The following is a 17,664-nucleotide window of genomic DNA, read 5'->3' as shown; positions in this document are numbered from 1 at the left end:
ATCTGGCCCTGGGTTATCAAAATATTGGACTAGTGCAAACTCATAAAAAGTGATGCAACAAGTGTTGATTTCTTTTTTGCTTCCCAGCACAAAAGTTTTTTGGGCTGAAAAGTTGCCTAAAAGTAACACAAAGAAGCGTTTTGCACTGCTTTTCCCTGGTTTTTGTAAAGGGGGGGGCATTTGGACCATAATATAGGACCTCATTGAGGCAGGTGTTAACTTGGGGAAATGTTTTTATTTCTCCAGTTTTTTCAAACTTTGCATTTTTGTTGCAATGTATAGCCCGCATCCAATGTTTCAAAAGTTTAAAATACGTCTTAGCATAGTTTATTTTACTAGAAGGACAATATTGCAGTCAAAACCTATGCTAGACATCACACACAGACCTTGCACTAACGTGCATAGGTATGTGCGTGGCACAAGGTAGCCTGCTGAATGCTAGCCATGAAATGACAGGAGCAACACTATATTTTTGTACACATGGTACTGTGTTTTCCCAAATGAGCAACATCGTTTAAAAACTTCAGGTGCTTATCTGTGTCACACAAATTTTTAATCAATCTTGAACATGGTCCTAAACTTAATGACCTGTAAATTTCACATCAATTTATTTGCTTCATGTTGTGTGTGATTTATTTTGCAATGCCATACAACTTTCATGACTGGGATCTTGAAGCACTATTGGAAGCCACTATGGAGCCAGCAGGCAGTTACCGGTGTGTATGTTTACACCTGTACCCAAAATGACTCCACTAGTTTACTCATACGATGCAAGATTGCCTACATATGTTTGATCTGGTGTCACCAGTTGGTGGCAGTGGCCTAGTAATAGACTTGTGTTGTGTAAAACTTGGTTTGCCTGCTCGGCTTATGGCCATGTTACAGTAGGGTCGAAAATGTGCAGTAAAGACACTGTGTAATCTGATCATAATCAATCATGTTTCCGTAGCTTGGAGAGAAATGCACTGGGTGACAGTTAGGCAAGGGGCATAATGATATGGTAATCACTGTTCTAATACTCCATCTCAGTCTTAACCTTTTCACAATATGTTCCCACTTTGCAGTCCTTTGGTTAAGAAACACAGCTCTGGTGGGTGGTCTTTCTAATATTTGGACCCCAGGCTTTGAAACAACTTGAGGTAGGCGCGCAGGAAAATTGGAAAAACAATCTTGAATTAGAAGTTCTCTTAAAATTCTACTCTTTGTTAGCATCACAGTTGCCCCTTTACACTGGTTGACTCCTGCTGAGAGGGAAAGTGCTCTCTAAACAAAAAAACTGTAATGAGCTTAAGCATCAACTGGACAGGACCTACACACTTGCCTCCCAAGCCACAAAGAACAAGACTCCGTGTGAACAGAGGGCAAAAACCCCCTGCCAGGAGAAATTGGGGCATATTTACAATAAAATGTCTGAGCACCGAGCCGCGCTAAATTTGGCAGTGCCACGCTCCGACATTTTCAAAACACAGTGATGCGCCATATTCACAAGAATATGTTTCACCCCTTTGTTTCTCCTAGCGCTGGTGCAAAAAAAGCTGCCTAGCACCAATGCAGATAGTAAAAGAGGAATACAAGGGTTTTGCTTTTGTAATAGTTTCAAATTATTCAAGGATAAATCACGGTTTCAGTTCTAATGGAACAGACACCAGAGTGTCATTAGACAACAAAGAGCACAAAGAATGAAATTCTTAGTATAAGAAACACGGGGAGACCTAATAGTTTGAAAAAATATTACTTATTTTATATAAATTTTGTTGAAAAAGGAGTACAAATGATTAAAAGCAATTCAGCAAGCAGTCATGGAGAGAAGCAAAAACTCACATTATCCATACAATACATGACTATTAATCTATTCCAAATTAGTTATAAGTAACAAATCTCTAAATAAGAATATGTATTGCATTAAAATCACAAATTTTCTTGGAAATAGATGAAGAAGTCGACGTTTCGGTCTGTTCTGCCGTAATCCTCAGACTATCTTCAGGACGAGCAAAGTTATAGTTGACAAAATGACTCCTGTTTGAGCATAATGCAACATATTACATTAAGTTTATAAATCGGGGTGGGTGGAATTTGCGTAATTGCGCTACACAAATCTCCACGAAATGGTAAAAAATGTCTGAGAACATGCAGAAATTCCACAACCACGTGGAATTGCTTGTTCGCGATGCTTTTTTCCTGTTCGCAATTGCTGTTTGCGTGCTCAGGGGGAAATATCTTGCAAACACGAATTTTGAGAATGCGAACAAGCAAAAATTTTCACGAAGTCAAGGAAGGCATAATTTTGAACAATTTTGTGTTCTCCACGGAACGCGAAATTACCCAAATTCCACAAATTCCGCGAGCAAACGGAATTTACCACCCATGTCTATTTATAAACAAAATTTATAAAAAACATTAGAAACATTCAAAAACTAGGGGACCCGTGTATCAGAAAAAGAAATGTGATAAAGAGAATCAAGAAGTGCAGATATCCAATTTGTGCACTAGCCGGGGGAAACAAATTACACCACCAGCACTTTTTGTGTAGATGTGGTAACACATGTACCACTTACTTTCTCATAAAGGTGGAACGCTGTCTAGTAACAGATGCTAAGTCTATGGTTACTGCTGCAGAAGCGTTTGCTATCAAAAAGAGAGTAACAAAACAATCTTATGAAGTCAATTAGGATGATTACTCTCAGTACCATTGTGCTCAAATGAAGAGTCACATACCTGCTTTTGAGAAGAATTAGTTTCCTATATTTAGTTCTTTTAGCCTGATCTGTCTGAATGCAGATAAGGTGACCGTAGAGTGCTATATTAATTGGCACTAATGCAGCACACATGGAAAGAGCAACAAATGGGGAGAAAGTAATCATTTCTCCTCGTATCACCATTTTAATGCCTGGTATTCCATCGTGTTAGTTTATGGCGCTGACTCACCCTTTTAAATCTGGGGAGCATAAAAAAGCAATGGGTGTTGAGGTGGAATGCCTGGGGCAAGGCCCATTACACACTCTTTGCCGCAGAGATCTGGGGCTGAAGGGGCATATTTACATGGCGGCGTTAAACCACGCAACGTGGCTTTGAGCTACCTAGTAAATATGGTAAATTGTGCTGTGCCACTGGAGCCTCAAAATAAATGACACTTGGGTGGCGGTGAGGGCTTGTACATAAGTCCCATAGTCTCGCTCTGCAGATTTGAACATAATTGAACAAACAAAAGAGGTGAACACTAGGAATCAGACCTCTGCTACATAATTGTGAACAAATTCCAAAGATCTGCAAAGTACAGGACCTTGGATTGTCAAGGTGTTTTTCACACAAACCATTTACTGCATGTAGGAGAACTGGCTGAGTTTAGAAAACTAACTTTGCAAACTCAGTTCAATGACCAGCTATTCTCAGTAAAACCATAGACCCTCTCAAAGAAGAATCAATGTCTTACCAAACAGTGGCTGAGTCAAGCACTGAATAGGAAGACAGCACATTGATTCAAAAAGAGAAACGTATACCACTGACGACTCTCATTTTACCAACTCTAAGGCAAAGCAGAAACACTGAACAGAATAATTTTACCCCATCAATGGCTATATCAGTGACTGCGGGAACTATGCCATGTTACCCCACCTCCTCCCCCCTCTCAGTGCCACATCCTGCTGCAAAACCGCTGGTTGTAGAAAACCCAACTCCGCAGAAGTCAGTAAGAGAGCTTACAACCCACCCTGTGCTTACTTATGGCATACTTGATACCTCTAGAGAAGAACATTTGCCAGTGTTTAATTTGAGTTGGTGGTTTCCTGTGCTCAGCACCAGCACTTAATTGTCGACACCAGCACTTATGACAGCCTGCCACATGGTGGCGCTGCATGGGTAATTTGGAAATAAGCACAATAGTTATTTATTATATTCAATATACATTAAAAAAGACTAATACATGCTTCCCAAGTCAAAGTTATAGATTTGGGGGCCTGGAATTGTCACACCTGTAGGAATGTGATGGTTACTAGTTGTGTTGTTAATGGTACTGGTTGCTCTCGAGGGCAATGAGTGGATCAAACCGCAGTGGCCACCTGACAAGGGCCATGGCACTTATTTTTTTTTACAAATTAAGTACTGACTATAGCATGTGTTTCACAAAAATGTATGTCTTACTGATGAAGAGTACTCTATCTCTCTTTCTAACTAGAGTGAGCCAGAGATCACCTTCCATGTGAGAGGGCTTGATCCACTGTCTACTAATGACTGACTTTGATTTCTAGCAAATATATATTGTTGTATTGCACATTATCACTCGAATCTGACTTCGGAACACAACCAAGGTACTCTGATGGTTCTGTTCCATCCTTTGAGGGGAGAGAATGCATTCTGGGGGAAGTGTAAGGGAGCGTGCCCTTATCTTTTCTTGTTGACCTTTCATCTCACTGGGATGCGGAGCGATATGTCTTCCTGTCAGTCCATTGTGTCTGCTCCTTCCTCTCCATCCACTCCCACTGCTGTGGCTCCTGCATGGGTCCACTTCTGTGACACCATGTAACACCTGTGGGCTTCATCTGAATGAAGGAGCAGGCTTTAGCCTCTTCCGTCATTGTAGGGAGGGGTACATGCTGTGCCCAACCTCTCGGGCCTAGTCCTTAGCCATGCAGAATGGCAGCCAGACCCCTAATTTTGCCGGCTACCCCCAAATCTACTGGCATGTTAGGAGGATAATCAATGAATTCAGGGAACCATTCTGACCTTGCTCATAAACCGCTTTATCTAGTTTATTTTAAATCATGGGCTAGACCCAGGGCCCATCCATGTTACTAGCCCCATATAGACTGTGTTTCATATAGTACTTATCTATATGTATGTACATATTATATTGTTTGGATTATTTGATGAGGATTGTTGCTACCTGGCCACAGGACCAGTCACAGGAGCCCACTGTTTGACCCCTCAGTCTTAAGCAAGCTTGAAAGGTTATGGTGCATTGTCATTACGGTGGTATCTCAATTACAGAGGTCACCTTGGTTGGATGCCTTGAGTTTGGGTAGAAACTAAGCAGCCCACCAGAATAGGCACCTGGGTTGGCTGCCTCACTAATTAAACCCCTGGCTCAAGAGTAAATTGAGCCAGGATCATGTTGTGTAACCAGAATTCCTAAGTACTGAGAGGAAACAGGTGACATACTCAATGACAACCGGAGTGAGGTGTTATATGTCACATTGCCTTGGTAGCCCAGGGACAAAGTAGGCAGATCCTTATAGGAGCAAATCAGCCATTGGTTAGAGATTTCTTCTCCCTCTTTGATTGTCTGGATGAATCTATCACTCAACATGAGGACATCACATACTAATAGTCTACCTACAGGGCTCTGGAATCTTCTGGTGGTCATTGGTGAGGACAAGACATAATGCTGGACCATTGCTTATCAGGGCTGAGGTCTTCTCAGAGGGTGCCATTGTGTGATAGAGGACCTGAGGAAGGAAAGGTTCAACCCTTAACGACAAGTGGACATTTGCCCCTGATCGCTTGTCTTCAGCTTAAGAGACCACTCGACGACCTACTTTAAGAGACCACTGGATGACCTACTTTAAGAGACCCTTTGACGACCTACTTTAGGAGACCCTTTGACAACCTACTTTAAGAGACCACTGGAGGACCTACTTTAAGAGACCACTGGACAACCTACTTTAAGAGATCACTGGACAACCTACTTTGAGACCACTGGACGACCTACTTTAAGAGACCACTGGAGGACCCACTTTAAGAGACCACTGGACAACCTACTTAAGGAGACCACTGGAGGACCTACTTCCCCATCTAGTCTATACCTCCAGTGTATACTTATTTATACCCAGCTGTTCTTTATTTGATTATCTATTTCAGAGACTGTAAGACTTTCCATACTTAAAAACAATCCAAGCTTAATGGGCCTTGGGGGTTGGGGTTAATATCCAGGGGACGGTTTCATGTGAGGCATTTAGCTATTATCCCAGGAAAAGTGGCTAAATAGTAAGATATGGGTGCTGGAAAAAAAATGCCAATTTCTTTAAGGTTTGACTCTCTACTTCCGTCATGTTCTGATTTGTTTGTTGTATTAACATTGTCAGCTCTACAAAGATTATAAGAATTGTTTAAGTCAATTTTACCAGCATTATCTCTGTATATAGAAAGTGAATAGAGTGCACTGCATATAGATTTCATGATCGCATATTTTGACTTTATTTCAAACAAATAATACAATGGCGAATGAACATTCTCAAAATTAGCTACAAATATTAATCGGCCAATACCTGTTGAACACGTTGAAGTTGAATTGAATTGAAGATATGTTCCATGGTTATGAGGAAAAATAGAAATAATGTTGGCTCCTGTTTGCCCTTAAGCTTTATGTTTCCCCCAGATAGTGTGACTCTGTTCCCCCTTGCTGCTTAGAAGAACAACACTTTCCTACAGTTCTCCATATGCCATATTCTTTTGATTGACCAAGTAATCTGCTCAGAATTTAAAGAGGGCAGTAGGAGTGTTCTCTTTTCATTGTCCCTTTATTACATCTGTTCTTGAGATGTGGGCCTCCTGGCACCTGTTATGTTAATTTATGCTTGTTGAGTGCAGGGTCACCAAATATGTCTTAGTGCTTATAATACTGGAGTGATTGAAAGCTTAGGTAGAATTACTTAATTCCAAAATTCTGTTCAAATAGCCAAGTCTTCAGCATTCTGCAAAAGGCCCAAGATCCTCTTCCAGCCGCATTTTGTCATGTAAAGCATTTCATGCAGAAGGTGCCACTAATGAAAGTCTTGCTCTTCTAGGCTATATTTATGAAACCTTGGTATGACAAGCTGGTTTGCCAGTTTGCAGGAGGGTCTATACCTCTTAACTCTCTTCCCCAGAAAGATAGGATCTGTATTGTTCAAACCTTTGAGCACCATACAGCATATTTTGAAGCAAATTCGCTACTGTATTGGAAGCAAGTGCAGCTCTGTAAGCAAAGGTGTGGTATGTGAGCATCGAGCAAGGAGACAAATCAGCTGTGCTGCTTCATTCTGGATAATTAGAAGTTCGTGCAAAGCAGTACAAGGTACAGCCACATAGGCAGAGTAAACATAGTCAAGTCTTGAATTAGTAACTGAAGTTACAATTAATTTCCTTGCTTCAAAGGACAACAAAGATGTACTTTTCCCCATAGTGTTTAATAGAAAGGTGCATTTTAATACCATGGCCCCTATCTGAGAATTTAGCGGAAGATTGACATCTATCACTCCCCCCAAGGCTTTTGGCAGAGGAAGCCTCATAAGTTGCTGGGCCAACGTCAATAATTAAAAAAGTAATCACTCTACATATTGGCCATATTTCTCAGCAAGACTTCAGCTGATTGCCAACCATCCAGCTAGCAATAAATCATAGTGTTTTGCATTTTTTCATATGATGCAGGGGTATTAAGTCCTTTTTGGACTTGAAAATTCCACCTCCTATGTGATTGGACCTGAATGAGGAGTTTCTACAGGCTCCTCCTTGTTGTCTCATCTATTTAATCTATACATGAAACCATTAACAGAGGCACTGCCAATCCCTGGCTGTAGCATATATAAGTACACAGATGGCTGGACTGAGGAGACAGGTGGGGGGGTTCGGGACAAACAAAAAAAAAAGAAAAAATAACTCACCTGCTCATATGTTGACTGCCACCCAGGAAAATATGTGGGTTCTGTGATACAAAATGAAATGAGCAAACACAGTTTACCCACTAGAGTTATGGAAGTATGATTAATCACATGTTTGTAAAATACAACTGTCTGTTCGCAAATGAGGTGAGCAGGCCACCAGCTCTGTTTGTCAACAGTTATGTAAGTAAAATTAAGGGTGGTAACATTGATTTCCGAACAATGTCAGACAATCTGAGTTCATTTATCCAGAATTTTAAGACACATGGAATTTGTCTTAGTGACTATTGCCCACAACGTCTTCAGATAGATGCTGTTATATGGGAAGCCCAGACTAGTTGCAGTAAAGATGCAAGAGATATCAAGGTGATTAGTAAGAACTACCCTGTATAAAGTTGGATCAGGTAAATCCTGATAGGTTCCTTTGAAAATAAAGGAAATAAAATCCTTGTAGAGATCTGCCTGGATGAGAACTCTGGGATATAACTACCAAAGAGTCATTTGATGACGTATTAAGCTACATTAAAGTAGAACTCACCAGGCCGTCTATGGAGAGAGCATAAAGGTGAAGGATGGCCTCACCATAATTGCACCAAGGTCCTTGTTACATTGTTGAGTGCAGAAAGCTCTCAAGGGAACACCTGCTCAAAGGAAATAAACTATTAAGGAGGAGGCATGGGCCCCTTTAGAGGGAGCCAGTCAAGATAAGGATAACCTGGACTTTTGCCAGGTCATAAATCGCCCGTATTTTAGAGATAATGGAGTTCTAGCAATTGAACTTGCTACTTAGGCACCTGAGTGGTCCACTTATTTTAGTGGCATTTATGCAAATGTAATTAGCGATGAGAAAGGCAACCCTACAGAGGAAGATTATAAAATCTGTTCTCCTTCAATGGCAGTGAATGTACAACCATTGAGCTAATCCTGCAAGAGGTAGGTATTGCAATGAATAAATGCCCTAATTCTAAAGGCCCAGAACCTAATGGAGTGTCATCTGACATCTTCAAGACTAATATTGAGTTTTGGGGGCACTCCGGATGAATGCTTTGAAGGAAGCTTGTAGAACAGGGAAACAGAACACTTGGTCAAAATAGATAATGTTACCTCTATATAAGAAAGGCAATCACAGTGACCCTAGCTGCTGTAGTTCGATCTCTCTCTTGGATGCCTTGTTCAAGGTGTTGGGTGGACTCCTGTTAGGTAGGCTGGAGGAGCAGGCGGTAGAACACATCATGACAGCTGATCAAAATGGATTTAGGAGGGGCATGGGCACTGTAGAACAGTGCCTCAACGTGTCAATATTAGCTTCAAAATATACAGTGACATCAAAGGGCATCATTTATTTGGGCTTCATGGACCAGTGAAGTGCCTTTGATTGCGTTTCTCACAGCAAACTATGGCACTTGATGGATGTTATGGGGTGGATGTTCATACCTTAAATATAGTCAAAGACATCTATTCAAGGACCAAGGCCAGAGTGAAGTATGGAATTGACAGAGAATGTTTGGAGGAATTCTGCATATCTAGGGGTGAGTCAGGGCACTGTTCTTGGACCCTTTCTTTTTTCTATCTTTGACAACATAAAGGGGGTGTTGGTGGAGGGGTACAGGGACCTGCCCCAGATCGGTCACCAAGCCTTTCCTGCCCTCCTATATGCAGATGATTCTGTCTTGCTGGCACACACCTCGACTAATCTCCTGGACTTGCTGGACGAACTTGTCTAATATTTGGGGGACCAAGACCTGAAAATTAATCTTAACTAATCATTTGTTATGACTTGTGGGCAGTTATTACCACATGTTGACGATTGGGCATGCAAGGTGTCGAGTTGAAACAGACAAAGGAATTTTCATACCTAGGGATTATCTTCAATTAAACTTGCACTTGGAAACATCAGGGCAGCATGAGAAATGATCCATGTGCAAAGGGCACTGCTGAACTGTTTGCCTTCTCATCTAAGCTAAGGTTGAAACCTTAAAAGAACTCCATATGATATATTGGGCAACGTGCATATCACTGGCCACTTACAGGGTAGGGAAATGGGGTTATGCAAACTTGAGCAGGTTAAAGGTATCAGAAATTACCTGTTTGAGTAGACTTTAGTCAGTTTCCTCAGGCTGTATGTTGTCCATATGCCAAAATAAATTGAGGCTGCCATTCCATCGAAAGTCCTATACCATTACGGCCTCTACTTTTGTGGCAGTAGTAATGACTGATAACAAGTCTTAGATACTTGTCTTGTGATAGATGTTCATGTCAAGGGATGCTGCATATTAAGTTTTCTGTGATTTTAGATTGTTCCCAGAACGTCTTCTATTAAACCTCTATTAAAAGGAAATAACTTTTGTAAACCTACCGTTTCTACAATTACAATCACAAGTAGTGTATGCCATTGTCTCTTCATATATTTGGCATTCAATACGAATAAGATAATTACAGGGACATTCATGAATTGATTGGTCTTAAACTATGACAGATTTTTTTTAATGGTTATTCCTTTATTGTGTATATTTATAATTAACCGATTATTTAATTCAACTATATAATGGATGTCATATTTTTATGTACTGTTCTTGTATAACTTTATCAAATAAAGCTGAATAAAAGTTTGAATGAAATCGAATTTTCAGTTTGTATGCAAAAACTATTTCTCAGAAAAAAAAAATCTTTGAAAAATGTTAATTAAGAACAGAAATTAACTGAAAAGTTGAAATCCAGGTAATTCATCCTCTAGTTTGGTTCTTCAAGTCAGGCAGCATCCGACAACCCTGAAACTTTCACCTCACATTCCCTTTAACATTCCAATTCCCCACACTCCATCCCACACAGAATAACTCAACACATCCTCCTTTCTTACAATGCAGACAAAAATACGTTCTTTTTGTTCAAATAAAACATAGTGAATAAGAAAATAATTGACCCAGAGAATTCCCCAACAACACTTACAAAATAATCTTGAAGAAAGAAAACAAACAAATAAACGGCAATATTCTAAAATGAAGAAATGCAAGTAAAAATGCTAAATAAATTTCAGGAACCCTAACCTATGACCTGTAGTGCATAAGGTGTCATCATGCACATGTCCATAAAAGATCAGAAACCCATATGTACTGACTCACATCACAAAGTCCTTAAACCTAGAAGATTTGTTCTTGAACCTTTGGGAATGCTGCACAGATTCATTACTGGTGTTGGACTCCCCCCATATGCCCTCAGGGCCGAGCTGGGAACCGAAACCCGGCCCTGGCAAACTGCTTGGCTGACCCCCCTTGGAGGGCAGGGGGTTGCGGCTGAGCTGTTTGCTAGGGCTGCTTTCGGATAATTTTGTTACAGTGGGCTGATATTGCCGCCCCCCCGGCAACAAAAACTGGCCCCCACACTGGCACATGGAGAAACGCCCGGTGCCCGCTACGGACAGTCAGCCCTGTATGCAATCAGTCACACCAAACCTACTGCAGACATACTCAGACACAGAATCTGGAATAGCTGACACACTGATTTATTCCACACCTTACCATGCTTCAGCACCACCACATGGTCCCTGACTTTCTTCACATGAACAGGAGCAGAAAAGCATGGCAAACTCTTGAGGATATGGTCAGGTTTTCGAATTCTGACCCAGTCGCCTAGTTTGATGTCTGATACATTTTCTCCATAGTACTGTGCTTTCCCTGAACTGCCTCCCTAATGTCAACAACATATTCCATTTTAACAGAATCAAGACAGTTCCTCCTTGTCCTTTCCCTGTTTAGCTTAGAACTGGCAACTGTTCTCCGTAACCTGGTGAAAGGTGACATTCCCTGTACTAATGTGTGGAGCAGTCCTCATAACCCATTACATATCCTTGACAACAGAGTTCCACACAAGTCCATTAATCAAAGTCAATTGCAACTGATCTTTCACAACACAATTCACCCTCTCAACTAACCAAACTCTACCTGGATAGTTCAGGGAAGATTTGACATGTTTAACACCTACAGATGTTAACAATGTCTGCATTTCTTTAACCACCTACTTGGTGCCATTGTCAGTGACCAACTCCTAAGGGTAACCTTCCATGAGAAGCACATCTTGAAGAAATTCAATAACTAGTGCACTAATACTCTGCCCAAACTTAATTTCAGGCCACTTGGAAAAATACAAGTGCAAATTAGTGGTGAACTCCAAATTGTCCGGAAATATCAAGAGCCACTTTATGCCCAGGCAATTTACTTATGGATACAGGAATGAAAGGACCAGGAGTTGTAACTTGTTTCTTATCAGTGAGAGCATATTTACAACAATCTACTACATAGTTTTCCACCTCCTTGTCCAAACCGGGCCACCAGAAGTCATCAGAAAGCCTGTGCTTCATGGCACATGTACCAGCATGTCCTTTCATGAGCCAACTTTAAAACTTTACTGTGAAGTCCTGCAGCAACTGCTAACAAACCATCCTTGCTCGGCACCACACCAACAACCGATAATGAAAGACAACTCTCTTATATTGATTAAGATCCTCCTACAACAACTTCGAATTGGGCCATCCCTGGGAAAAATTTGTTATGACTATTTGTATGACACAATCCTCCACTAGCACTTGTTTCCATTCTTTTTCAGACAATGCACCATCCATAACAACATCCACAGAACCTATAGCACACACCATTTCAAGGTCATCAGAGGAAAATTCAACAGAATGTTCCTTACCCAAGGGTAACCTGCATAAACAATCTGAAGCAAAATTCTTTTTTCCTGCAACATACTCTAGAGTATCCTGAAATTATTGAAGTCTATACTGCCATTTTGCAATCCGAGGAGAAGCTATCCTTCCTCCCATGGTGCTGAATAATTCCACCAAATGGTTATGATCAGTCCTGAGAATAAATCTATTTCCCCGTGAAATTCTTGAAATTTTGACCACCACACCACAAAGCAGGGGCTTTTTTCTCAATGGTAGAGTGTGGCTTCTGCACCTCTAATGGCTCTTGATGCAAAAGTCACAATATTCCCGCTACCATTCTTCCTTTCTGGCATTAACACAATGCTTAGGCCTTGATTACTATGTATATACAAAACAAGGGTGCCCCAATACTGGAACCTGAGGTAGTATTTGTTTAACAGAAACAACGGTACGTAATAGGCCAATTGGTCCAAGAGATATTAAATTAACTAATGAACATCAATCTTAATTCCTGTGTCCTATGGCCAAAAGAATTAGTATAGAGAAATGGGAGGGCAATCATGGGGCGGGACACATTTGAACATTGAAAGTCAATTGATTTATTTTACAATATTCAGAAGTATTAAAAAATATATAGATATGGTGCTCACAGATAAGTAAAAAAGGAAGCGTGCTGTTATAAGAGAAAGAGGAATTTATAAAAACATACATCGCATTGACAACACCAGAAAACTCCTTAAACACAATTTACATGAATTAGGAATTTTGTTGTAAGATGGTCAACAGTGTTTCAATCTCAGTTATTGGAGATCATCATCAGAACTGGTGTAAGCACCTGTTATCTAAAAGGTAAGGATAAGGCATGATTCAAACAGAGGTCCCCCGAAGAAATACCATATCGCAGTGTGACTGAGTAATTCATACATAGATGTTGTGAACTGTTTAGAGGCAAGCCATACAACTTCTGACACAAGGGGAGGTTGAGAGAGATAAAAATTGTGGTTGAGTGAATCAGCAGAAGACAATATATTACATTCACAAGGAATTGTACAAATTAATTTAAGGAATGATACAGCAGAAAAAGAATTGAGTCACAACGCGCAAAACGTAAGGTGCCTAAAAAAGTCATTGCAGTGAATTATTGTAGGGTGAATTGAGGTGGGTGAATCATGCCAATTCGCCTTCAAGGAAATGAGGAAAGAATAAGCAGAGTCTTTTCCTATTGTTTGTTCTCTCTATTAACTGGTCACAAATGATTTCATCCCTAAATTCGCAGTAATTAAGGGCAACTGCTAATGTTCTCAATTCAGCTACAAAATCATCTATTGACTGAGCAGGAAGCTGAGCCTGCTGAAGAAATATATGCCATTCCAAGACAATGTTCTTTCCTTGGATTAAACCTCTTATCCAATGTCTTATTGATGGGTGCATATTCATCCTGTGTTTCAGCTGCGTCACCTTTATCGCCACCACTAGCACAGATATTTACTACCTCCAATGGAAGTGTTTTTAGGATATTTCTACCTTCACATCCTAAGTTATACACTAAAAGAGCTTTTCTCTTTTTTGAACTCACTATCAATGGCCCGGAGGTAAGATTCAAATGCTTCACGCCATTCTTCCCCATTGTTGGGAGGAGCACCTGGAAACTGAAAATAATCCATTGTGCTTTATATCCCATCCTCGTTGCCACTGAAAAAATGACGGCCATTGAATTTATCCTTTAGTTTATGACATGTACAACCACTGGTTCTCCAAGTCAGGCAGCAACTGACAACCCTGGAACTTTCACCTCAGAGTCCCAACGACACTCCAATTCCCCGCATTCCATCCCACACAGAATAACCTAGCAGTAACGTTCTAGTTTCAAGATTATTTAAGTTGCAATAGAACATTAACTGCACACTTTTTACAGTTCAGGAACAGTGTACCTTCAACCACTGACAATTTGCTGAGTGTATAGTACAGGTGTTTCATACACTTAGTCCAAGCCACATACAAACAGCCATGTTTACATGATTCTAATTAACCAACTAAACATTTTCAAAAAACGTAATTTGTAGGGCGTGCCAAAGAGTTTTCAGAATTATAGATTTCAGCTCATTCAGAGCAAAGATACATTTACAATATCTGATATGAAACATCCATATTGAGTATTGAGCAACATGGTCCTAAGGTGCCATCATGGGCATTGTAGAACAAAGCATACCTGTTAATTTTCTACCCTATGTTCCCTATATATTAATGCATGTGTATTTGTACACACCAATATGCACTCACGCACAGTAGTAGGGACACATATAATCACAAGAGAGACAAGCAACCTACCTTAATCTCCCCCTTTGAGCAAGGATCACTACACACAGAACGGACCATTCCACTCTTGTTCATTTGTATCTTCAAGTCATTTATGTGCAATTGTCCTTCATGCCAGGTTCCAATGAGGACATAGTCATAGTTACTGGGCTCGATGTACTGGAGGTTCATGATGTCGTATCTGCGAAGATAAGTGAACGATGTGTCAGTCACCTTGTCCTACTATATGGATATTATTATACCAATGACTTTCTTTGGCCTTCCTCATATATTATTATAAACTACAAACTTTTAAGCGTCGTCCATTTTCATGAAGGACTATATAAAAGTAACCCTTTCTCTACAACATCAGCAGGTCTTACAATATCAAGAGAGGATAACATTTAAGGGGCTAAGAGGCGCAGAAACAGTAGATAGCAGTCACAGGGTTCTCCACAAGGCTCACAGTAATGAAAAAAACAGATCTTTTGAAAAAACTTTTTTTAAAATACACTTCCAGCCGTGAAAAGGAGCAAAATACATATTGGAACAGAGGTTTTTAATATAAAAGATCTTTGACCGGAAACTAAATTGCATTTTTCTGTATCCTCACTTGCATGTAACACATCCCATTGGCTATTGCTTCTTTTGACATGACTAACCCTCAAAATCACTATAACTGGTGCCAAAACTATCTAATACTGGAACAAATACTGTACATTAATCCCATTGGAGTAACATCTGGCGAGTGTGAGGTTTCAAAGTTTTAGAAGGGGCAGTCGAAGTAGAAGTAGAAAGAAAGCTGATGGTAACGTCGAAGAAATAAAGAGACCAGCCAGAAAAAAAACGTATTGTAAGAAGTAGAGAATGCATTTATTTAACATTTCTGGTGCTTCATATCTGTAATCACAGCAGAAGCAATAGTTACAACAAGCAGTGTGAGATAGAATGTCTCTTCCTCCTAAAAATAATTTAAGACATTGGGTTGTGAGTTGTGGGGGATATGACTCCTTCCCGAGTAATAAGTCTAAAATCTTGCCTTGTCCGACACCCAAGTTTAGTAGATAAACCTGAGTTCGACTACTGGCAGTTAAGGCACAGAAACAGACAAGTTTAACTTAAGGAAACGTGTGCAAAGTATTTAGCAGCACAATGACACAAATTTAATGATTAAAATCCAATCAATGAACCGGAGACATGAATGTTTAAAGTTTCAGGGAAAAGGGCCAAGAAAAAGTAAAGCTCCAATTAGAAGTCATTGTGTGTGTATGACCAGAACGTACACACCATTTGAAGCTGACTGTGATAAAACAAAGTTCGTATACACTTAGCGGGTCATCCCAGTCAAATCGTTTACCTTCTGACTAAGTCTTTTTTGTAAAGGTCGAAATCTTCAAGTGGGGTAAGGTTGAAGGCTCTATCTGACGAGGTCTACCTAAAGTCAGATATCTATTGGCTGAGGTGGTGTTTACACAAAATATTGAAGAAAAAATATTGTGTGGAGAAAATGTTGTGTCAAGAATATTGAGGACAAAAGTATTGTGAATATAAGTTTCTATAGTTTTTTTAAGTAATATTTTTTACTTCATATTTCACAATCATTATACACAGATTAGAATCAATTAACAGGGTCATATTACAGACACTACTTAAAGACAAAAACTCTGCATTGTGTTGGTATTCAGGCCACCCCAGCAGATTGCGGATACAGTAAGCACATTCTTCAATGTCATGAAAAGGATACTACAGGTAGCAGGTATCACATCATCCTCCATGAATAATCCTAAAATGTTTCACATTTATCTTGTATAACAATCCTTGGCACAACCCTATTCAGGTTTTCCAAGCTACCCATCTGCATTTCTTGTCCCATTAAGTCCTCTTATCATCCCAGCCGACATATTCATGTCAAGCTTTCTCGTCAGTCCTGATTTCATGCATTGCTATTTCCCCTGCTAGAGTGCATTCCACCAGAACCCCTCTCCCAATGTCCTATCTCTGGATTTACAATTTGATGGCTGTCCATCAAGTAGCCAGTACTAGACCCAAGAATTTGTATTTGATTTTAATATTTTCAGGTCTAGGAACAATCCACAAAAGACACTGTCTCGCTGAGCCATCCAGTCCGACTACTTTAACTTTTTTAAACTCAGTTATTACCTCGTCCGACAAGTGTGTTGCACCGCAAGTGACTAGGACACGAGAAGGAGCGCAGCCTCTCTCTAAACAGGTGCAGGGCAGGCACAGAGCACCCATGGGTATATCTTGCCCAGTTGACTGGTTTTAAATAAGTGTGATGCAATATGTTTTAATTTAAAATAGGCATTAATAGACATTTCCTGTACTTCCATTCACTGCCCTCCAATGGGATATCCAGGTCTATTTAAGTATCATCAGCATATACAGACACTGTGTGTACAACCTTACTGGTCTCACTACCCCATTCATTAAGTGCCTCGTGCATTCTGATTGCGGAGGGCTCAGCTGCCAAAGCAATGAGTGGTGGAGAGAGGGGACAACCCTATCTAGCCATCGTCTCTATGTTCCATTGGTCAGAGGCAATGTCAGGTGATCTCACCCTGGCCCTGGTCAGTGTATAACACTCTGATCCACTCCCTGAAAATCAGACCTATTCCCATGCACCGTAGGTCTGCAAACGTACTCTCAGTTTAGCTCATCAAATACTTTTTCATTATCTAATGACTAATGCTCCATGTACTCCAGAGTCCATTGTTTCATGTAGAACATGGCTCAGATGTCTTACATTATGTGATGTGCTATGGCCCAGGATAAATCTGCCCTGGTTGTCATGTACCGGAGCAGTCATTACCCTCATTAGTCTATTTTCCAGGGGTTTTGCAAATATTTTAGTGTTAACATTTATCAACAGCCTGTAGACCATGGCCTGAGACAAGTCCCTATTGGGTTTGGAACCATCACTAAAATAGCTTCCCTCACAGTATTTGGGAGCCGGCCTTACTCCTTGCCTTTGGGATACACCTATAGCAATTTACCAGAGAGCAATGCAGCATTAGCAAGGTAATGCTCTTCAAGTAAGCCATCTGAGCCTGAAGG

The 17,664-nt window shown here is 40.4% G+C and overlaps 1 protein-coding gene across 1 annotated transcript in view; it reads right to left on the bottom strand.

The window, feature by feature from the left end:
- The window catches only part of GRM1 (glutamate metabotropic receptor 1), a 1,947,075-nt gene that overhangs the window by 219,021 nt on the left and 1,710,390 nt on the right, over positions 1-17,664 (bottom strand). Inside the window, exon 5 of the mRNA XM_086927421.1 lies at positions 14,623-14,791. Within this exon, the coding sequence (XP_086783547.1) occupies positions 14,623-14,791 (169 nt within the window). The remainder of the gene's footprint in view (positions 1-14,622; positions 14,792-17,664) is intronic.

Source organism: Lissotriton vulgaris, chromosome 6 (genome assembly GCF_964263255.1).
Source record: "Lissotriton vulgaris chromosome 6, aLisVul1.2, whole genome shotgun sequence".
NCBI lineage: Eukaryota > Metazoa > Chordata > Amphibia > Caudata > Salamandridae > Lissotriton > Lissotriton vulgaris.
Note: the sequence above shows the minus strand (reverse complement) of the source record. Positions and strands in the feature narration are given on the sequence as shown.